The 24,141-nt window shown below is 37.9% G+C and overlaps 1 protein-coding gene, 1 long non-coding RNA gene and 1 pseudogene across 3 annotated transcripts in view; 1 reads left to right on the forward strand and 2 right to left on the reverse strand.

Annotated features, from left to right (window-relative positions):
* The first annotated feature begins 2,133 nt into the window (after window positions 1-2,133).
* LRCH2 (leucine rich repeats and calponin homology domain containing 2) overlaps window positions 2,134-24,141 on the forward strand; it is a 131,733-nt gene continuing 109,725 nt past the window's right edge. The window contains exon 1 of one of the 2 annotated variants that reach the window (XM_033201490.1): window positions 2,134-2,531. In XM_033201490.1, the coding sequence (XP_033057381.1) occupies window positions 2,183-2,531 (349 nt within the window). In that variant the 5' untranslated portion in view covers window positions 2,134-2,182. The remainder of the gene's footprint in view (window positions 2,532-24,141) is intronic. The other variant, XM_033201491.1, reaches the window with a different exon arrangement.
* On the reverse strand, window positions 13,642-23,079 carry LOC117077942. The gene is made up of 3 exons (XR_004434874.1): window positions 23,041-23,079; window positions 19,710-19,715; window positions 13,642-13,739 (listed from the first exon to the last, which is right to left on the reverse strand). It is a non-coding gene; the product is annotated as an uncharacterized LOC117077942 (long non-coding RNA).
* On the reverse strand, window positions 20,983-21,755 carry LOC117077940 (annotated as a pseudogene).

Here is a 24,141-nt window from a genome sequence, read left to right on the forward strand (position 1 = left end):
CTAATTCAAGACTGTGCTGAGATTCGAGTGAGCAGAACTGCATATCTTATTCCAGCTGCAGCTAACTCCAATAGTTTAGTATGGGGTAAAGCAACATGTTTTCTCAGGTTTTTGATACATGTTTTGATTACACCCAGCATTTCATTTTTTCCCCTAAAGTTAGCATTTAGTTGAGCTGATGTTTTCAAAAAACATACTACAGAGATTTTCATGTTGTTTTCCTGGGTCTTGATCAAGATTTAAAAAAATTCATAATATACTTTGAGCTATTTAATCTCCAAGTTGATTGCCTCTTTCTGGATCGTGAGCTAAAACATATCTCACATTTGATTTATTTACAGATTAGTAAGAACATCCTGTACTTTAGCCCAATAATCTTGACCTTTAATAGAATTTGTAGCTTTGGACATTTGGTTGTGCCTTTCTTTCTCCATATATTTATAAGTGTTTGTTTGGAATAGCAGTGAATATAAACTGGTCTGGAATTTCAGAAATCCTCTCTAGAGTTCTTTTGAACAGAAATTACATTTGGAGTCTGCCAGTGATTTAGTAGAGGCTGCATGTTTTGTTCAAAACTCCCCTACTTTCCCCCCGTTCTCCTTGTATATGTCATATAGTTGAACTTAGTGTCCTTTCTCATTCATCTTAATTCTGAAGTTCTCAATTAATTATGAATTATTAATTAATAATTTGATTTAAGATATAAGGAAGATGAGGTATAAGGTGCAACATGCCTTTTTGACACTGGTGTGTTTTAATAATTTATCTCACTTGCCATTCACTATACAGAGTGTGATTCTCTGTTTTCTTTCTTCTGGGTCATGCATGTGGTGAATGTAATTTCTCATAACATAATCATTTTAGTTAACCAGTATAGCCACAAAGCATTTTAGACAAGTTGTAATTCTTTCCTGTAACCTTTTATAAAGTAGAGCCTATGGCAGATAAACTTTTTTGAAGTGGAGATTTCTCTTAAAAAATGAGACTGCTGACACATTGCTCAAATTGAAATGGGTGTAAAAGAGATACATAGGATATTCAATGATAAGTGAATATGTCCAAGCTTTCTGATAGTTTTCTTCATCAACTTTACTGAATACTAGTGAAAAAGATTTGAATGACTGTGATCGAGAGTGGAGAGGGTAGTGGGTAAAGGGATGGCAGTGGCCTAATTGGTTGGGTGATAAATCCGGCTAGATAGTCTGGGGTTAAATTACGGAGGCCTGGGATGCCAGATAAAGGACTTTGAACTTTCTTCCCTATGTCCTCTATATTAAAAATGTCTTCAGGTTCTGAGAATGAACTCCTAAAATTCAGGATCGATTGGCTTCATAATATCCAGGGTTAAATCTTCAGAATCCATCTAAAAACAAAATCTGTATTTCAGAAATAAACTTTAAGATTGTTTGATGATCAAAGAGATTTTCATCAGGCAATACTGACACGATGAGAAGAAACGAGATATTATGGAGATCTTGGCACAACTTCAAAGAGTGATAGAACAGAATGTGGATAACTCTTCCAAGTTTTGGAAGGCAACAGTCTGGCTGAGACTTATATACATTGAAACGAGAGGCTTCCTTGAAAACATTTTACAAATCTTTTCCTATTATAGAATTTTAAACTATGGAGAAATCCATGTATGCCCCAAACTCAACACAGCACTCATTTCCCTCCCCAGATGACTCCCCAGGGTTTCTCTAACGCTGTAAAGGATTCCTGAGGCATTTGCAGTAAGCTTCTCAATAAGCTGCCCCATAGCCCTTCTAAGTGCTGTTTCTGTATATTCTGAAACGAATCCCTTTCATCCCTAGCTCACATATTTGTTTCTGTTTTGCAGAACGGAAACAGTGAAGCAACTTAGAGATTTGGGGACATACAGCCCAGATGACCTATAGTTCGCCTGATGTTTCGCAAGATTTTGGTACCCAAAGCAGCAGAACCGGGATTTAGCATCCTTCTTCTCATCATACATTTCTTAAAGCAAGCGTTCTGCACTTTCAAACATCATCTTTTCTCTATCCAACACCTCCTCCCAGCCCGCCCCCTGGTTCCTTCCACTCTCTACCTCGCCCCCCCTGCCCCGCCGCCCGCCCCCAGCCTGCGCATGCGTCCTAAGAATCCCTTACACTCGCGGCACAGGCTGACAGTATTGTCGGGGGCTATTCTCTCTCCCAGGAACATGGCGGCGAGTCAGGGAGGAGGTGGTAACAGTGGGGGCGGCGGTTGTGGTGGAGGTGGAAGTAGCGGTGGCGGTGGCACGGCCGGAGGGGGAGGTGGCGGGGCTGGAGGGGGAGGCGGCGGCGGCGGCGGGACCCTGGTGGTCCCCATCCCGGTACCGACTCTTTTCGGTCAGCCGTTTCCCAACGGGCCGCCGTGGAACCCGGGTAGCCTGCAGCCTCAGCACACCGTGAGGAGCCTGGACCGGGCCCTGGAGGAGGCGGGCAACTCCGGCATCCTGAGCCTTAGTGGTCGGAAACTCCGAGACTTCCCGGGCAGCGGCTACGACCTGACGGACACCACCCAAGCAGGTGACAGGACGGGGGGAGGGGAAGCTGGCTGTGAAGGAGGAGGTGCGGGGAGTGGGTGGCTGCGTGGCTGCGTTGTTGGACTCTGCAGGTCTGGGCGGGTGCGCGGGGGCTGCCAGACTAACAAAGTCGGGGCAGCCAGTTCTCCTGAACGTGAGGGGCAAAGCAAGCAATCGGGAAGGGGCGGAATGCTGCCTCAAGGATGTATGGAAACTGGTGGGATGTTAGGGGTGAAAGAGCATCATTGTTAAAGCGAGTTTCCCCAGTTTGGGTGGGAGGGAGGCATTGACACCTTCCTTAATGCACTTCTTTCAACTCTCCTCGATCTTCCCATCTTTCCCGGAAAACCAAACCCAACCAAACTAAACCAAACACAAAAATCATAATCTCTACATATTCCTTAAAGGCATACGTGCCTGAAAGAATGGCATATCCTTTTTCAGAGTACAGCAGCAGGATTGCCATGGCTTTTTTGTGTGGTTTAATCATCCTAGGATATTCTTGACTTATTTCTTGTCACGTATGCCTTTAAAGACTGAGGTTTTCATTTTCCTGGTGTTGAGAAGGTAGTGGTGGTTAAATTAGTATTTGCTGCAGTGGCAAATTAAATCATCAATCACTTACGTGTCTGCTTACTAGAAGAAAGCTAATCCTTGCTTTAAGTTATCTTAGAGTCTTAATTTTATAGTAGAAAGCCAACAATTTTAAGGGCATTTTTGAGAAAAAATTAACTCCATTCCTTATGGAGTTGTGGATTAAAGGTTTATCATTTTGGATGAGAAATTGGCTATTGTAATGTTCTTCATATACTCTCTGGTAGTCTTTGTTGTGGCTGGCGTTTTTTGTTAGGAACACACTCTCATAAACCAGTGCTGGATTATTTTAGATATGTCTTGATTTGATGAAAGGTTTTTTTTTTGCTTTTTGTAATCTTTAAATTTGTTATTTGTTTCTGTTTTCATCTGCTTTGCTGAAATAAATCCTGGACAAAATTATTTTAATAGATGTCATGATTTTGAAACAATATAGTAAGTAAATTCACCCATAATGAGGAGTAGAAAATACCTCTTATTTTCAAAACAAGACAATTTCAGTTGTATTCAGTTTTTAGATCTTAAATCAAGGTATTTGTGTTGGAACAAGGTGGGGAGAGGAGGAAAACCTAAAATTGAAGCTTTCCACCCAGTGATTCTTTTAGGAATTATCGTAAGAACTATGAATGTGTAATCAACCACTGATTTTAGATTTCATAAAGCATGTTTGCGTTTTTACTCCTTCACTGAGAACAGATTTCCTAAATAATGTGTTCACATATTCATGACTGTTAGCGAGATATTATGCAACTTGGTATGTTCTTCAAAGGCTTCAAGTAAAACAGTTTCAGACTGCATCATTATAGTGATTTTTTTCTTTTTCTTCTTTTTGTTTTTGCTTATTGTTCTTTATAACCTATAAAGGATTCTTCTACCTGCAGGACAAAGTTTAAGCATCCTAGCTTGGCATTCAGGGCTTTCATTGTTAGGCTCCACTTTATTGTTGCAACCTTGTCCCTCAAAATGCTCCCACATAGAATCCTCTCTTCCAACTAGGTCCACTCTCTGTCTCTCAAATATATTTTGTGCATTTCTGCCTCATCTTTGTACAAGATCATCTGTATGCCTGGGATTTCCCTCTTTTCTCCATTTATTTAATTTTATTGAAGCCCCAGCTCTTCCAAGAAGTTGTCTCCAACTCCCTTAGTCCACAGGAATCTCCTGTTTCTTTGAATCCCCATGGTACTTATTGTCTTTACCACTTACTTGGCAGTGCTGGCTTTATTTTCTTTTTATGTTTCTGTCTTGCTATCCCTGAGAAGAAATAGAGCCCCTTAAAAGGCAGGGCGTAAACCATATACTTGTTCAGTCTTCTCATTATATATTCCCTTTATTGTATTTGATAATATTTCTCATAAATATGAATATCATCTGATGCAGTTACAGCCTTTGGCTTTTAAACCTTCAGTTGGTTTTCTGAGGCAAGCTTCAACACAAAGCAGAACCATATCTGTTCATGGTAAACATTCAGTCATCATAAGTTTCATTTTACTTTTTCTCTTCAGTTGAATGAGCATTTCTTGTGGGAACATTTCAAAGATCAGAGTAAACCAGATCTTGTGCTGCTCTTTTTTTTCCATTTAAATTAGATATCTTTGGGTGACTCATTTGCCATTTGTTTTTGACAAAATTTAGCCATGAAATTTTTAGGGGCAGTATTTTTTAATGTAAAGAGACCACTATTCATTATGTGTAAATGAAAGCAGGTACATTGGAACTGAAGAAAAATAGAGCATGTTTGAGATTATACATACATATGTACATACACACACACATACATACAAGAACACACATACAGTATATTCTCTATTTGATGAAAATGATCTGATTGGTGATTTTGTTATACTTAAAATGACTCTTAGTGGAATAATGTTTCAGAACCAAACTGATTAGTTAGACAAGCATTCCTTATTGCATTGGGAAGAGACAAGAGGAAGGGAAAATAGCTAAGAAGCGGTTAATGTTAATCTAGGTGAGAGGTGGTGAGAATCTGGGTGAAACAATATTGAATAAGGAGAAATTAATACATTTCAAAATAAGTGGGGAAAGATTTTTTTTACGTTAAGATGAAATAGACAGCTGGTTCTCCACCCTGGCTGCACATTACAATTGCAAAGGAGATTTTTTATTTTTTGTTTTTCTTTTAACCCTGCCTGGATCCTACCCCAGACCAATTAAATCAGAATCTCAGGGGCCAAGGAACTTAAGGAAAAAAAAATCTTCCCAGGTAATTCTAATATGTACTCAGGACTGAGAAACCCTAAAATTGTTTATTTTTGAAGCACTCAAGAAATATTTGTTCTTTGAGTAAGAACATTGATAAAAGTTTAGATATTAACCTTAAAGCCACTTGTCAAGAGAGTCAAAACCAAAACTAGGAACTAAGTACTCAAAAATTGTTTCAGATGGTTTGATAAATTTACATGAAGAAAATGGTGTCCCCCAAACATGTAGCAGCAGAATCTTTTCTCTGCTAACAGGCTTCCTATGAGGGAAAATGTATTTTAGGCAGCTGTTTGCAGAGTTTATCTTTGGTGTCTTTTTACCTCTCTCTGCATTTCTAGTGTCTGTTCTTCACTTGCCCCCTCCCTTCGTCCCCATCACACTTTTCTTCAAACCTCACTTCCCTTACTTTATTGGGATAGAGCTCAGGTAAATGATTATGGCAGCCTGTCTAGGAGATTAACATTTAAAAGGGGGAGTTTGCTAATTTACTTGAATCTCCAATTGGTGATTGGAGATTAATGACCTTTTTGAGTAGATCTCCATTCCAGATACTCCTTGATTAGAATTTTCACCCACATAAGGACAAAAAACAGCGATCAGAAAGTTGGTAACCCATTTCAGTAAAGTAGCTGACTCTTGCTGCAATGTCTTCTCCGACATGGTCGGTAGGTCAGTTTGACAAGATGAAGGGAAATTGCATAGAACTTTTTGGTCCATCTGGATACTATGATAATTTGTTGACTTGAAAGTGATTTTAATGGTTACCCAAACAAATCCTGAAACCTTGCATAGTTGACTCTGTCACCAGTGCTACAAATAAGTGGATATGTTTCAGCCTATTTGCAGCTGCTCCCTCTGCTGCTTTATACCTGTTTATGCACATGAGCAGTAGGTCTGTGAAACAGATTTAGGAATTCTTACATCAGATTGTGCCATGTCCTGGATAATCACGTGTTTTCCTGTAAACCAGGAGTCAACTCTAGTATTTCCTTTTTTTTTTTTTTTTTTTTTTTGAGGCGGAGTCTCGCTCTGTCGCCCGGACTGGAGTGCAGTGGCCAGATCTCAGCTCACTGCAAGCTCCGCCTCCCAGGTTTACGCCATTCTCCTGCCTCAGCCTCCCGAGTAGCTGGGACTACAGGCGCCCGCCACCTCGCCCGGCTAGTTTTTGTATTTTTAGTAGAGACGGGGTTTCACCGTGTTAGCCAGGATGGTCTCGATCTCCTGGCCTCGTGATCCGTCCGTCTCAGCCTCCCAAAGTGCTGGGATTACAGGCTTGAGCCACCGCGCCCGGCCAACTCTAGTATTTCCTACGTGGCTGGTTCACCTTTTCAACTGTAGGGCATGGTGCATTGTATCAGGTTGTAAAATGGAGCCAGATAAACACAGCATTTGATTTTGTGAGGTGAAGGTCCTCTCAGTGCATTTAATGGAATGAGCTCATGATTGTGATTTTGTGGCCTTATTCAGATATCTGCTTTGCTTTATTTAATAAATGTCTTCCTGAAAAATCAAATGTGAAGCACATTTTTGACAGTTGATTCATATTTTAATTGCTATAGGTTGAATCTGAATTACTGAACCTTGTACTGATTTATTGAGTGATAAGTTCTACAGCATAGTTATCCCTTAATTTCTTTCATTTAAAATAAAATGTTATCTTTAATTGAAGGGTACATTCATCATTAAGATAATACCATTTATACAGCTCTTTATACATTTCTAAGTACTTTCATATATATTATCCTATTATATCCTAATAATAACCCTGTGAGCTTGGCAGAGTACATAGTAATTGCTTGTTGTGGTTGAGAGAGGTTAAGTGATTTGTCCAAAGTTAAATGGTGAGTCTGGCAGAGTGTGTGGGTCAGAGCCTAGGTTTTTCAACTCCAGTGCTATCCTAATGTTATTTCCATTGTAACACATTCTCTCTTTATAAAAATGCAGTTATTAAACACCGTGCCAATAAATAGGTTATTTATTCTGAAAATTCAATGCTTATTTAACTTCATAGGTTATATACCTTTTGTTTGTGGTATGGTGTGTTTTGTTTTGCGTGTATTTGCATAGCTATCATGCCTCTTTTTCTCATGGTTTTAGAATAGATTCATTAAGCATTTATTGAACTCCAACTTTGGAAACATGATTATGGCTAATAGAAAGAGACATGGTTTTTGAACTTAAAAGGTTTATACAATAGTCAAATGTGTACAGTAATATAACCATTAGAAAATTTCATTATAATATATAACAGTATTCAAAATAATATACTTCAATATGCTGTACACATAAGAGATATGGAACTGTGGCATAAGGCTTAATTTTAGAGGGGATTAATTTAGTTTGAGAAAGCTTCCTGAAAAGTTAGGTTAGGTATTTGTTGCATTGCAGGTATAAGAACAGAAGTGGTTGATTGGGATGTTTTAAAATTGGGGTTAGTGGAATACTTTTGCTTAAGGTTTAAATTTGATATTTCAATTTAGATTATTTGTGATATAAATTCTGAAGCATTTATTTGGCATGAAGGTAGACAAGATCCAGAACCTCATTGAGAACATAAGAAGTAATGCTAGGGACACTTACTACAAATAAAGATAATTGAAGACTTACAAAATTGATTTGCTGGGAGGTGCCATTTGTTCAAGTTCCTAGGCAACAGTGAAACTTTGCAAAAGAGGCGTATGTTCTCCCAGCCCAGCCTAGCAGCCCACTCTGTGACATGCCTTAACTGCATGATACCCACCTCCCCATTCTGCAGAGGATAGTTATCGTCATGACTTAGAAAGGGAGATCTTTCAGTTTTCTTTTTTTCTCTACACTTTGAGTGTATTTGGGTGCTTCTTAAAACATTGTAATACTCTTATAATCAGTTATCTGGAAAGTTTCAGAAAGGGTTGTCTGCTTCTCGTTTATAGAAAAAAATACCTTACATGCCAGGGAACCATTTAATGTAATTAAAGAAAACTGTATAAGCCAGTTTAATAACAATGTAAGTTTATGTTTACTCTCACTTTCAACTAGTGCACTCAATCTGCTGAAGGTCAAACTGTAATGTTTAATCTTTACATTTCTCTTGTTTCATGTAATCAGTAGCATTCCATTAACAGAATACCTGTCAGTGGACTGTAATGGATAATTCAACAGTGGATATTTTCTAATATATTTTTTATATCAAATTTTTAAGGAAAAGTTTTTTCCAAATAGGAAAGTAAGTTCTTTCCTTTTCAGGAACACTTGATTCTATGTAGTTTTGTATAATTTGTGACAGAGAATGTTGTCACTTTATTTTTAAATTAATTACTTGTCTCAGTAGAATATTAGAGATTCAAGGTGACAAGAGACAGGTGTAAGATAACTATGACATAAACTTTTCTTTGAACCATATGGAGACGAACCGATTCTAGAACATTTGTGAATTTGGATTTCACTCAGAAATGGCTTTTTGTTAATGATTATGTTCCTAAGAGACTCTAGGGTGTATAGTCTAGAGTTTTTCACTTCTTAAAAAAATAATTGCAATATGTAAATCCTTAGTATTTTGAGCTACTTGATTGGGGATGTCTATGTCAATGGAAAATAATTACATTTAAAGGTATTTGTGAATTAGAAATAGTAAATTAAACGTAGATGACTGTGTCCTTAAACTACCTAGTGAGTATATAAGAATGGATTTGTCATATCCATATTTTGTAAAGGTTGTAAAGTTGCTACTTTCAGTGAGTTAATGATTTCATAATGGTTTAAAATAAGAACTCATATACCTATTATATCCTAGATCAGTAGTTCTCATTGTGGGGAAGGGTAGGGTTGGAGAGGTTGCCTCCAGAGGATATTCGACAGTATCTGGAGACTTATTTTTATTTTTATTTTTTTAAGAGACAAAGCCTTGCTATGTTGCCCTGGCTATGTTGCCTGGGCTGGAATATAGTGGCTGTTCACAGGCTCTAACTCCAGGGCTCAAGTGATCCTCCTGTCTCAGCCTGCTGAGTAGCTTGGACTATAGTCCTACAGCACCGCAGCTGGCTGAAGACATTTTTGATTATCACAATTTGGGGGTTGCTGCTGACATCTGGTGGGTAGAGGCAAGGGATGCTGCCAAGCATCCTACAGTGAAAAGGACAGCCCTATACAACAAAGACTTAACTTTTCTAAAATGTCTATGGTGCCAAAGTTGAGAAACCCTGGGTTAGAGTAAGATAAATGGAAAGTGCCACATAGGTTCAAAGAGGGAGAGATGACATTTGATTGGGTTGTTGCAGCAGCAGAGCGGGGCTTTATAAAGAAGTTGGAGGATTGGCCTTTAAAGAGGAGGCATCAGATTTTATAGTTAATTTTAGAGAGAGGAAACTACATGAATGCTGATATCTCAGAGTCTCCTCAAACTCAGTATGTCGAATAATGAACTCTCGTTATTCACCCTAGGCCCCCTTGTCACCCAGATCTAAAACCTGGGAGTTATTCTCCACTCTTCCCTTTCCCTCACCCTCTATATCTAGTGAGGGCCTAAGGCCTGTTGGTCATAACTCTTTGAATAGCTTTCAAATCAGTTTCCTTCCTTTCTATTCTCAATGTCATTGTTCAGATTCTCTATTCCTCACCTTTAACTGGACCTGTCAGTAGTTTCCTAAATGATCTCTCTGCCTCAAGTTTTCTTCAACTTCAATTAGTTAGCCCTTCACACTGTAGCTAAACCATTCTTTCTAATATGCAAATCTGATTGCAATATGTTACTAAAACAATGTTACTAAAACACCTTCAAGCCAGTAGCCAGTTTTCTTTTTTTTTTTTTTTTTTTTGAGACGGAGTCTTGCTCTGTCGCCCGGGCTGGAGTGCAGTAGCCGGATCTCAGCTCACTGCAAGCTCCGCCTCCCGTGTTCACGCCATTCTCCTGCCTCAGCCTCCCGAGTAGCTGGGACTACAGGTAGCGCCAGCCACCTCGCCCGGCTAGTTTTTTTTTTTTGTATTTTTAGTAGAGACGGGGTTTCACTGGGTTAGCCAGGATGGTCCCCATCTCCTGACCTCGTGATCCACCCGTCTCGGCCTCCCAAAGTGCTGGGATTACAGGCTTGAGCCACCGCGCCCGGCCCAGTAGCCAGTTTTCAAACCATACGTTTCAAAATCTTATTTCCTTATTCCTTGTTTTGAACATTAAAAAAGGTAATACATACACTATGCTTTAACTGTGGTAATTTTTATATTTTATTAGTTAAAATTAAATTGCTAAGATTCATCCAAATTGTTATGTAAAACTGTGGTTCATTCTTTTGAATGGCTGTGTTATCTTGCATCATGTGAATATACCACCTTTATTCACTTTCTCACTGATAGCCATTTTCATTCACCCCCTCTTTTTCTCTTGGGAATAGCACTACTATCAACATTATTATACATGTCTCTTGTACTTGTGCAAGGATTTCTCTTATGTATATACTCGAAAATGGAATTGCTGGGTTGTATGGTATGTCAGTGTTCAAACCGGTTTATAATTTCTGTTTCCATTGACATGTATAGGAGATCCTGTGAATCTATGTGCCCTCCAAAACGGTATTGTCAAATTTAAAAATTTTGGCCAAGTGTGTTTAAAATGGTATTTCGGCCGGGCGCGGTGGCTCAACCCTGTAATCCCAGCACTTTGGGAGGCCGAGACGGGCGGATCACGAGGTCAGGAGATCGAGACCATCCTGGCTAACATGGTGAAACCCCGTCTCTACTAAAAAATACAAAAAACTAGCCGGGCGAGGTGGCGGCGCCTGTAGTCCCAGCTACTTGGGAGGCTGAGGCAGGAGAATGGCGTGAACCCGGGAGGTGGAGCTTGCAGTGAGCTGAGATCCGGCCACAGCACTCCAGCCTGGGTGACAGAGCGAGACTCCGTCTCAAAAAAAATAAATAAATAAATAAATAAATAAATAAATAAATAAATAAATAAAATGGTATTTCGATGAAGTCTTTCTTGAATTACATTCCCCTGATCACCAATGATGTTAACCTTTCTTCACATGTCTGTTGGTCATATGTCTTTCCTGTACTGCGAAATAACTTTTCATTTATTTTGCCCATTTTCTGTTGGTTGGTTGTCCTTTTTTTTAAAAAAAAATAGAATTCTATGAGTTTAAAAAAATGCTCCTTATACTAAGCATTTGTTTTGTATATTTTGAATATCTTCTTGTTTATAACTTGCCTTTTTGCTTTTTGAGGGGTGTTTTGATGGACAAATTTGTAAATTTTAATACAGCCAAATGTATCAGTCTTGAATTTTATAGACAATTATTTTTGTGTCCTATTTAAGAACATGTAAAATATATTCATCTACATTTTTTACTAAGAGTTTTAGTTTTGTTTTTGGTATTAAAGTTCTTAATTCATATGGAATCGATTTTTGTGTATAGCGTGAGGTGGAGTTCCATGTTCCTGTTTTTACATATGGGTTATCTTTTTTCAGATCCATCCTTACCTATGTTGGAGCTCAGAAAACAATATCCCCAAATGAAGGCCTCAGCAGCAGCCTCAGAAGCAGAAGTTTTGCACTGACCTTGTCCTGCCCTCCTGTCTCTCGGTCCCATTCTCCTCTAAGGCTAACCATAGAAACTAGAATCCCTCTTCCCCAGGGAGGATCATAGAAGCCAGAACCCCTTTTCCTGAAAGCCAGCCATAAGACCTAAAAATAATCCTCGAATTTCCCCTCTGCCTTTCTGTGTAAAAACTGGCCACAAAGAAATTATCGGACTTAACTTGTTTGACTGTAGGTCTTAAGACCCCCCATTCCAGAGACGGCCCTGCCCACAGCCAGAGAAAGAAATACAGGCTCAGAGAGGCCTAGAATAATCTATTTAATAGGTAGACAGGCCTTGCTGGGTTTCCCCACTCAGTCTGTCAGCTTTAGATCATATTACTTTTGTCCAATCATATTTCTGCACAGCTGGGCTGTCCATACTTTGTTGAACCTAAGTGTAAAATAGGCAATTCCTCTTTTGGGTCTGAATTCTGAGGGCTCCCATATATATACTTTAGATAAACGTGTATGCCTTTTCCGCATTTCAGTGATTTTTCAGTGAAATTGTGAAACTTTAGGGGACCAAGGGCCTTGGCTTCTATTCTATATCTACTTCTTTTCTTTTCTTTCTTTCTTTTTTTTTCAGGGTCTCGCTCTATTGCCAAGGCTGGAGTACAGTGGCACAATCATGGCTCACTGCAGCCTCAACCTCCCAGGCTCAAGTGATCCTCCCACCTCAGCCTCCTGAGTAGCTGGGTAGCTGGACCATAGGGGTGTGCTACCATACACAGCTAATTTTTGTATGTTTTTGTAGAGACAGGGTTTCACCATGTTGCCCAGGCTGGTCTCGAACTTCTGGGCTCAAGTGACCCACCTGCCTTGGCCTCCCAAAGTGCTGGGGTTACAGGGGTGAGCCACTACACCTGGCCTACTTCTTTTCTTTTTAACACTTTATTGAGAGTTCACAGACCAAAAGTGGACACATTTAAAGTATATTGTTTATTGGTTGTTAGCTGTGCAGCCATCACTGTAATTTAGTTTTGGAATATTTTCATCTCCCCCGAAAGAAATCCTGTACAAATAAATCCCTTCCCATTCTCCCTGCCTCCTCCCCAACCAATCAAACCCTACACAACCATTCATCTATTTTCTGTCTCTATAGATTTACCCCAACTGTACATTGATGTAAATGACTTCATTCAGGATGTGACCTTTTGTGATTGGCTTCTTTAATTTACTGTGTTTTCAAAGTTCATTTATATTGTAGCATGTATCAGTATTTCATTCGTTTTCTTTCTGAATAATATTCCATTGTGCATTTTGGTTATCCATTCATCAGTTGATGGATAATTGGATTGTTTACACTTTTTGCATATTATAAATAATGCTGCTATGAACAGTGATATACATGTTTCTTGTGTAGCCATATGTCTTCATTTCTCTTGGTTATATACATAGGAGTGAGATTGCTGGGTCATATGGCAATTCTGTGTTTAACATTTTGAAGAAATGTCAGATTGTTTTCCAAAGTGGCCACACCATTTTACATTTCCATCAACAGTATATGAGAATTCCAATTTCTTTGCATTCTCAACAACACTTGTTTTTATCTTTTTGTTTATAACCATCCTAGTGGATGTGAGGCAGTATTTCTTTCCTTTTTTTTTGAGACAGAGTTTCGCTCTTGTCGCCCAGGCTGGAGTGCAAGGATGCAATCTCGGCTCACTGCAACCTCCGCCTCCCGGACTCAAGTGATTCTCCTGCCTCAGCTTCCTGAGTAACTATGATTACAGGCATGCGCCACCACGCCTGGCTAATTTTTGTATTTTTTTTTTCAGTAGAGATGGGGTTTCACCATGTTGGCCAGGCTGGTCTTGAACTCCTGATCTCAGGTGATCCACCCGCCTCAGCCTTCCAGAGTGTTGGGATTACAGGCATGAGCCACCATGCACAGCCTGAGGCAGGATTTTGTTGTGGATTTGATTTGACTTTTCCTGATGACTAATGATGTTGAACATCTTTTCATGTGCTTATTGACTATTTGTATATTTTCATAAGCAAAATGTCTATTCAGACCCTTTGTCCATTTACTAATTGGGTTGTCTTCATGTCTTCATTACTGAGTTATAAGAGGTTTTTTTTTTTCTTTTTTTTTAAATTCTGTATTCAAGTCTCTTAACAGATATATCGTTTGCAAATATTTCTTTCCTATTCTGTTCGTTCATCTACTTTGAAACACAAAATTAAAACATACTGATATCACTCATTTTATCTATTTTCTTATGTTGCTTGTGCTTTTTGTGTCATGTCTAAGGAAGCGTTGCCTAACCCAGGGTCAGAATGATTTATCCTTATGTATTTGAGTTTATAGTTTTAGCTCTTTCATTTTTTACATTTAGCTTCACTGCTTATTTAAGTTGATTTTTGTGTGTCATGTAAGATCAGGGTCCAACTTCATTCTTTTACATGTGGATATCTAGTTGTCCAAGCACCATTTTTTGAAAAGATCATTTTTTTCTTCATCTAATTGTCTTGTCACCCTTGTTTAAGATCAGTTGACCATAAATGTCAAGATTTATTTCTGGACTCTCAATTATATTTCATTGATCTATATTTCTGTTCTTAACCCAATACCACACTGTATTGATTATTGTAGCTGTGTAGTAAATTTGGTAATTGGGAAGTGTGAGTTTTCCAACATTTTTTTTTTCAAGATTTTTGGGGCTATTCTGGGGTCCTTGCAGGAATTTCAGGATAAGCTACACAATTTCTTTGTAAAATGCAGAATGCAAGTTGGGATTTTGAAAAGGATTGTGTTGAATCATCAATTTGGGGGAATTTTGCCATCTTATCAATATTAAGTTGTCCAATCCATGAATAGGGGATGTCTTTTTCATTTATTTATATCTTCTTTAATTTCTTCTAACATTATTTTGTAGTTTCCTATTTTGTAGTTTTTGATACTGTTGTAATTGGAATTTTAAAATTTAGTTTTGGATTGTTCATTGTTAGTGTGTAGAAATACAACTGATTTTTTAAGTGATCATTTATCCTTCAACCTTGCTGAACTTGTTTATTCTAGTAGTCTTTTAAATGGATTCATTAGGATTTTCTATGTCATGTCATCTGCAAATAGAGATAGTTTTACTTCCTTTCAAATCTGGAGCCTTTTATTTCTGTATCTTGCCTAATTGTCCCTGTTAGAACTTCTAGTTTCAATAATGTTAAGCAGATGCTGTGAAAGTGGACATTCTTGTTTTGTTCTTGAATTTAGGGCTAATATATTCAGTCTTTCACCATTAAATGTAATGTTAGCTATTTTGTTTGTTTGTTTTTTGTTTTTTTCATAAATGGTCTTTATCAGGTGGAAGAAATTCCCTTTCATACCTGGCTTTTCAAATGTTTTTACCATGAAAAGGTGTTGGATTTTGTCAAAGGCTTTTTCTGTTCTATTGAGTTAATCATATGGTTTTTGTCCTTTGTTGTATTAACATGGTATATAATATTGTTTGGTTTTTTAATATAAGATGAACCCAGTTTGCATTCCTGACCTACCTGCACTTCAGTTTAGTCTCATACTGCCTCGGACCTCTATATTCCAGCCTATCAAACTATAATATGTGCTGCTCATTGAAAGTATCATGCTGTTCCATGCCTCAGGGTTTTTAAAATAATTTTCTTCTGTTAATATCCTTCTACTTTCTACCTGGTAAACTCCTATTGATTCTTTGTATCCCAGATCATGCCTTTGTCTTTTCCCTTACCCCTCATCTTCTACATACAGTGATTACTCTATACCTCTATTATAGCCGCTGTGATTTTGTATTGCAGTGAATATATTTCCTTCACCCTAGTATGCACCATCACTTTAATAACTTTTCTGACAAATAAACACCGCCTCAGTAAATGCATACATAGATTTCAAAAACGTTAGCATTAGAAGAAAATATGCATTGTTGAATTAAAGAAATATGGGTTATTTGTTTACACTTCCCTTTTTATTGGTTTTAGAGTTATTTGAGTATAGTGACTTTGTCGCCACTCCAATAGTTAGTAGTACAGTGTGTGGTACATAGTAGTTGTTCAGCATATTTTGTTCAATGAAGCCTGCTTCTTGCCATGGGTGCCTTTTTGACCCCCTGCACAATTTGTCCCTTTGCTTTTGCTCTGTGTTTTCCACTTCTTCATAAATATATACCCTGTTCTTCAGGGTATGTATCTGAACCTCTCATTGTTTTCCTGATTTTTGTTTTTATTGTTTTGTTATTTTTAAAAATGAAAAAAATAGAGAAAAGACATACGTTGTTATTGCTTCATAAGCAGAGATATGAGTGATATGAGTATTAAGCTTTAACAGTTTGGAAACTTGGTGTAGTTTTTATATATTCTTATACTATGCCACTAGATATGTTTTTATTTTAGAGTAGCTGGCTGTTTAAAAATATTTAGGTTAACTATTCATTAAAATTGATTTGAAAGTACTGTTTATGATGTTAAATAAGTTTGACATTGAAAATACTAAATTACAAAATGTTTTGAGGATTAATATGTTCTTTTAACAAATTTTATTTTGAAAATCATGTTTGTAGATGAAGTCCAGAAAATTGAGAGATAAATGGACATTTCATGATTAGGTTTAGGAGTTTTCTCAGTAGTATAGCTCTGAATTATTTAAAATTGTGTTTTAGCATGTCTTGGTCTTACTTTGTCCTCTTACTGTCTGCTCTCCTCCATTTGCCATGTGCAAAGTTAAGATCCCAGAATCCGCTACCTTTCAGTTACGAAGTTTATCATCCTTAGTAGGATCAGAGCTTAAAGGCACTCACAGCAGCTCTCCATAGTCACTGCTTCTTCTCTTGCAAAAAGCCTCATGAATGACTAAACTTTCTCACATTTATCAGTATAATATTGTTGTCTTAAGCATCTTTCCATTGTAGTCCACTGTATACTCTTCTTCTATGTTGTTCTTTCAGAAAGTTTTCCTTATGCCACTGTTCCACTGAAGAAAAATATATGGATGCACCATAACTTATTTAACCATTCCTGTATCATTAGGTGTTTAAGTTACTGGTTAATATTAATAAACAACCAGGTGCATTTGTGCTCCTGACTTTACATTGCTTTCTCCCCAGAGAAATTTAAACTTCTTTAGGACAGATAATGCATTCTTTGTATAAATTCTCGACAGTGTTTGGTTCAATGCTATGACTCTCTGCAATAGTTTATGATAGATGCTTGTCAAATTTTTAAACTTTAAATTATGGGAAAGAGTGTGATAATTTTATATACTGACTTCCTATACTATTTGTGTGTAGGAGAATGGCTCTGCCATGGCACCTTGGTGATCTTGCATTTTCCCACATAGGCCACATAGGCATGGCTCAACCACAATCTCTCTCAAATCTTGGGGGAATACTCTGTGATCCTCCTTGGTACATAGTAAGATAGACTTGTGAGGAGCTGTCACAAGGCCATTTCTTATCCACCTCTCTATCTTACAGGAGGCTGCCTCAAGGCAGCTTATTATTTCCTGTTTTCATTTTGGTGAGGCATGGGACTTTCCTTCAGGCATAGTTGTGACTATAAAATGACATAGCTGCAGTCTAGAATTGACTCCTCAACAACAGAGCAACCCACTGTGTGTGTTGTCTTTCATTTAGTCCCTCCAGTTTGGGTTTCTCCTGTAGGACTAGGGACATGGGGAGCTGAAACCATGCTGATATGCCTTCTCTGTCTGTGTTAGTAATAAACCATCTGAATCCATTTGGTCTTTCTGGCAGCTGCCACCATGCTGATGTGTAGGGGCTGCTTGACCACTTAATGTAAACAAATGGGATGCTTTTGGACCAATTTGTGAAATTTGTCATTACTTTTTAATTGGTCAATTTATTCTAAATTGCTTTTAATTTCAGGATTCAGTGGTTAGTGCTTTGCTATCAGATAACTCAAGTAAGGATGGGCCTTGCTCTCTAAATACAGTATTATTTTAGGGGGTACAGTATGCAGCTATAAAATAGTCTTAATCTGAATAAATCAAAGATAAAGCAATTAGTTTTTTTTAGTACAGTGGCTTGCACTTGTTTTTTTTTTTTTTCTCCCACTCTTCTGAAGGACTACTTTTGTTTTGCAATCCAAAGGCTGCTGAAGTTGTCCTGGAGAGTCAGTTTGATGCAGACCTTTCTCGTATTATATTAGACTTTCCTTCTCATGCAGTAGAAAGGTACTAACATATCTTAACATGTAAATAAAATGTATATTGTATACACAGATCTACTTGATTTTCTGTGGCTGGTTGACCTTGACTTAGGCAGAAAGATCAAAGTCAAACTGTTACCAGTGGAGGGTGTCCAGGTTCTTGGTGTTTTGAACAAAGAATTGGACAAAATGCACAAAGCAAGGAAAGAATGAAGCAGGAAAAGCTGAGATTTATTGAAAAGGAAAATACACTCTACAGGGTGGGAGCAGGTTGAGCAGCCTCTCACAGACCCAATACAGAATCTTCTTGGGTCCAAATACCCTGCTAGAGGATTCCCATTGGCCACTTTGTGTTCACCTCATATAAATGAAGTGATGGCCCCAATCAATCTGATTGGTTGTGGAAAGCGACCGAACAGAGCCTAAAGTGAAATTACAAAGCTGCACTGCTGTGTTAATGAAGACTTGGCCTGCAGTCAGTCTGATTGGTTGCGAAAAACAATCAATCAGAAGCTGAAGTGAAGTTACAAAGTTACACTTCTATGCAAAAGTCTGATTGGTTACAAAAAGCAACCAATCAGAGATACTTTCTATTTCCCATGTGCCATGCAGAAATAGTGGGAGTTTGCAAAGGGCCTAGTCTCTGGTTCTTTTGTTACTTAGGTGTGGAAAGTTAAGGTTTTCCTTTCAGTTTAGTTCCAGGAAGTCAGCGTGAAATGGCCCTGCCTCCAGATCCTATTCTCCTGCCTCAAAACTAATTGAACATCATCAATTCTGATGTACTAGAGATGGTCAAGATACATGTTTTGCCATTGGTTACTTCATTAATCAGACTAATCATAACAATTCAGATATTAGGGTTTTTTTTTTTTTTTGCTTTAAAAAACAAGTTACATGAAAGCATGATTTTGTTTAATTAATTACTTTATTTATTTACTTTTTATTTTTTGAGACGGGGGTTCCCTCTGTTGCCGAGACTGGAGTGCAGTGGTCCAATCTCGGCTCACTGCAACCCCATAAAAAACTGAGCGAAGGATATGAACAGACACTTCTCAAAAGAAGACATTTATGCAGCCAACAAACATAAGAAAAAAAGTTCATCATCACAGGTCATTAGAGAAATGCAAATCAAAACCACAATGAGATACCATCTCAGGCCAGTTAGAATGATGATCATTAAAAAGTCACAAAACAACAGATGCTGGAGAGGATGTGGAGAAATAGGAACACTTTTACGCTGTTGGTGGGAGTGTAAATTAGTACAACCATTGTGGAAGACAGTGTGGCAATTCCTCGAGGATCTAGAACTAGAAATACCATTTGACCCAGCAATCCCATTACTGGTTATATAACCAAAGCATTATAAATCATTCTACTATAAAGACACATGCACACGTATCTTTATTCCAGCACTGTTCACAATAGCAAAGACTTGGAATCAGTCCAAATGTCCATCAGTGATAGACTGGATAAAGAAAATGTGGCACATATATACCATGGAATAGTATATAGCCATAAAAAAGGATGAGCTCATGTCCTTTGCAGGGACATGGATGAAGCTGGAAACCATCATTCTCATCAAACTAACACAGGAACAGAAAACCAAACACCACATATTCTCACTCATAAGTGGGAGTTGAACAATGAGAACACATGGACACAGGGAGGGGAGCATCACACATGGGCCTGTTGGGTAGGAGGCCAGGGGAGGGATAACATTAGGAGAAATACCTAATGTAGATGATGGGTTGATGAGTGCAGCAAACCACCATGGCACGTGTATACCTATGTAACAAACCTGTACATTCTGCACATGTATCCCAGAACTTAAAGTATAATAAAAAATATTTTTATGAGTTTGGGGGTACAAGTGTAGTTTTGTTACATGGATGTATTACATAGTGACGAAGTCTCGACTATTAGTGTAACCATCACTCGAATAGTGTACATTGTACCCATTAGGTAATTTCTCACCCCTCAACCCCCTCCTACCCTCCTGAGTTTCTGAGTCTCCAGTGTCTCTTATTCCACTGTCTATGTCCACGTGCACACATTATTTAACTACCACTTATAAGTGAGAACACGTGGTATTTGACTTTCTGTTTATGAATTATTTCAAAGATAATGCCTCTAGTTCCATCCATGTTGCTGCAAAAGACATGATTTTGGCTTGGTACAGTGGCTCATGCCTACAACCCCAACACTCTGGGAGGCTGAGTCAAGAGGATCATTTGAGCTCTGGAGTTTAGGACCAGCCTGGGCAACATAGCAAGATCTTGTCTCTACTAAAAATAAAAAAATTAGTTGGGTGTGGTACCACACACCTGTAATCCCAGCCTTTGGGAGGCTGAGACAGGAGGATTGCTTATGCCCAGAAGATGGAGACTACAGTGGTCTATGATCATGCCGCTGCACTCCAGCCTGGGTGACAGAGTGAGACCCTGTCTCAAAAAAAGATATGATTTTATTATTTTTTTATGACTGAGTAATATTCCATGGTGTGTGTGTGCATGTGTGTGTATACACATATATGTATGTATACATATATATGCCACTTTTTTTTTTTTTTTTTTGAGACGGAGTCTCGATCTGTCACTCAGGCTGGAGTGCAGTGACACGATCTTGGCTCACTGCAACCTCCGCCTCCCAGGGTCAAGCAACTCTCCTGCCTCAGCCTCCTGAGTAGCTGGAATTACAGGTGCCTGCCACCATGCCCAGCTAATTTTTGTACTTTTTTTTAGTAAAGATGGGGTTTCACCATTTTGGCCAGGCCATTTTTTAACCAAGTCTTCCATTGATGGACACTTAGCTTGACTCCTTATCTTTGCTATTGTGAATAGTGCTGCGATAAACATATAAGTGCAGGTATCTTTTTAATATAATGATTTCTTTTCTTTCTTTCTTTTTTTTTTTCAATTTGAGAGCAAGTACTGTTTATTAACTGACCAGCTTAGAAAAATAATCATGGTAGACACCTTAGCTCATTCTTCTAATTAGCCTGTTGATCTGGTCCTCCCTGTTGCCAGCATCTCCACCTTCTACAAAATGGGTGGTCTTTTTCTTCATTCTGCCTCATGGAGAAGATAATTTGAAGAGCCAGAGGAAGTTATTTGCTTCTTTGAAGCATTTTCCAACAGTATGGATCTCATGAATCAGATCCTTCATGCAGATGATGCCATATTTACTAAGAGATTGAGCAATCAAAGCGTTGTCTGTCAAAGCAGTTCGCTTCTTAGTGAATTTGCCATAACCACACTTGTAGATGAGTTCATTTACTGACTTCAAATTTGGGTACCCCCTATGCAATATATGGCTCTACAATCTTCAGCATGTTAATTGAAGCCTTGTTGAGCTTCACAGAGGTTCCATTGAAGATTTGATGAAGGTGAAGAAGCTGCAACACCTTTCGGACCTTTGGACTCACACCGTTGATATCTCTGATCCTGACGACAAATGCCGATTTGGGTTTTGCAGGTACATAGAAGTTTCCAGCTTTTCTTGCCATCCTTGCCATTCGAAATTCAGTTCTGTACATCTGCCTATATTCGTTGTGACAGTGCTTCACTTTTTCATAGATAACCTTCCTCCTTGCCTTTCGAAGCATGTTTTGGTCAAACTTCTTTCTCAGTCACTTGATCTTCAGCTCTGCAAAATTCCTTTACTTTTTCTTAAGGGTTTCTGGCACACCAGGAACCTTCTTCATCTTCTCTTCTACACCCTCCATGGTTCCAGTCAGAAAAAGAGGATGATTTCTTTTCTTTTAGGTAGATACTTAGTAGTGGGATTGCCAGATGGAATTGTAGTTCTATTTTTAGTTCTTTGAGAAATCGTCATACTGTTTTCCTCAGGGGTTGTACTAATTTACATTCCCACTAACATATATAAGTGTTCCCTTTTCTCCATATCCTCATCAACTGTTATTTTTTGACTTTTTAGTAATTGCCATTCTGACTGGTGTAGGGTGGTACATTGGCTGTCTCAAAATTTTGTCTGTTTTAATTTGTACTTTTCTGATGCTTAGTGATATTGAGTATTTTTTCATTTCATATTTTTCATTTTTTCATATGCTTTTTGGCCATTTGTATGTATATAACGAAAATGGTGCTTGCTTATTGTAGAGAATTTGGAAAATAGAAGCATAGGGAAGAAAATACAAATTGCTTCTCATTCCAGCAACCTTGAATAAACATTATGTTTTGGTATATTTCCTTTATATTCCCAACACTCATCCTCTTGCACATACCTGTAGGTCTTTATAAATTTGTGTAGGATCTTTAAAGAAAACTATTGCTGCATTTGGTGTATATAGTTTTACATTTTAAATGCTCTAGTTATTATACTGTGAGCATATTTCCATACTAAGAAATCTAGTCTATAATATGATTTTTAAAGGCTACAGGATATTCCATGTTAAGGATGTAAAATTGTTTAGCCTTTATCTTATTGTTGGACTTTAAGTTGTTTCTAACTTTTTACTATTTTAAATAATCCTGAAATATGCATATTTTTTACATATCTCTATTAGGTTTCAATCAAAAATTGCTATTAATTGAATTATTGGATCAATGATTATGGACAGTTTTAGGGACCTTGATTCACTTTGCCAAATTGCACTCCAGAAAAGTTACCTCATTTTGTATTCCCACCAATGATGTATGGAAGTGCCTAATTCAAAATAGCCTTGCCAACACCAAGTAATATCTTTAAAAACCTTTACATTTGATTAATGAATTATGGTTTTTTTTTTTTTTGAGATGAAGTCTTGCTCTGTCACCCATGTCACCCAGGCTAGAGTTCAGTGGCACGATCTTGGCTCACTGCAACCTCTGCCTCCTGGGTTCAAGCGATTCTCCTGCCTTGGCCTCCTGGGTAGCTGGGACTACAGGCGCACGCCACCTCACTTGGCTAATTTTTTATTTTTATTTTTTGTATTTTTAGTAGAGACGGGGTTTCATCATGTTGGCTAGGCTGGTCTTGAATTCCTGACCTCAAGTGATCCTCCGGCATTGACCACCCAAAATGCTGAGAATACAGACGTGGGCCACTGTACCTGAACAAATTATGTTATCATAATTTTTACATTTATTTTGATTACAGTGAGGTTGAAGATATTTTCATATGCGTCTTGGTCATTGATAGTTTCGTTTTTTAAACTGTTTATGTCCTTGGCCCAGGTTTTATCTATAAGTTGTTGGTATCATTTTGCTTTTTGATAGACTGAAGTTTTTCCTTCTTTTTATGTAACTTAACCTAGAAATCTTTCATGTGTGAATTCTTTCTTTATATTAACACTTTGAAACTCCTTCCCCATTCTAATATTAGGTGACTAGTCACTATAAAGTTTTTCTTAAAGCTTCATTTTCATGTTTATCTTTTTCTTCCATCTGGATTCTATTTTAGTAAAAGTTATATGATAAAGCAATAGTATTTGTCTTAAAATATAGTTATTCAATAGCTATTAATAAGTAATACTACATTGATTTGAAATGACAAACAATAAATTTTATAATGGTCGAAGTATAGTACCATTCTTAAATATCACTTTGATGTTTGAATGCTGTTACAGTGATTCATTAGTCATTATTTCTTGGTGAAACTGAAAAACTTACTAGAATTTCCTACAGATAACTCGGCATAGAGCTGCCCCCCCCGCTCTTCTTTTAAATAAGGTCTTGTCTTTCTACGTGGCTTAATTGTTGCAAGACTCACAGTTCTTTCTTTACTGAGCATGCACGTATCTGCCCTCTGGTTAGCAGCTGTGGTTTCCCCTTGCAATATCTGTTTTTGTTTGCACCTTTCCTTCTCAAAGTGCCTGTGCTTAAAATAAGCCTTCCATTATTGGTTGCTTCAGGTCAGTGAGATCTGCTTGTTATTGTTTATCATAATTGTTAACTTTGAAGCATTTTTTCTTCATTTTTTTTCCAATGTCTACAAGTTATTTTTTCTCTCTGCTGCACTTGTGGTTAAAATTTTAATTCATAATGGAGTAGCTTACAAATTCTGTAATCCATACATCTTACTCGTTCAACAAGGTCTCAGTGTTATAGACTATTCATTATTTTGTCCTGCACAACACCCTTCTAGGGAATACTGAATCAAAAAATCACCTGTC

The sequence above is a fragment of the Trachypithecus francoisi genome, unplaced genomic scaffold (assembly GCF_009764315.1).
Source record: "Trachypithecus francoisi isolate TF-2019V2 unplaced genomic scaffold, Tfra_2.0 Lachesis_group6, whole genome shotgun sequence".
NCBI lineage: Eukaryota > Metazoa > Chordata > Mammalia > Primates > Cercopithecidae > Trachypithecus > Trachypithecus francoisi.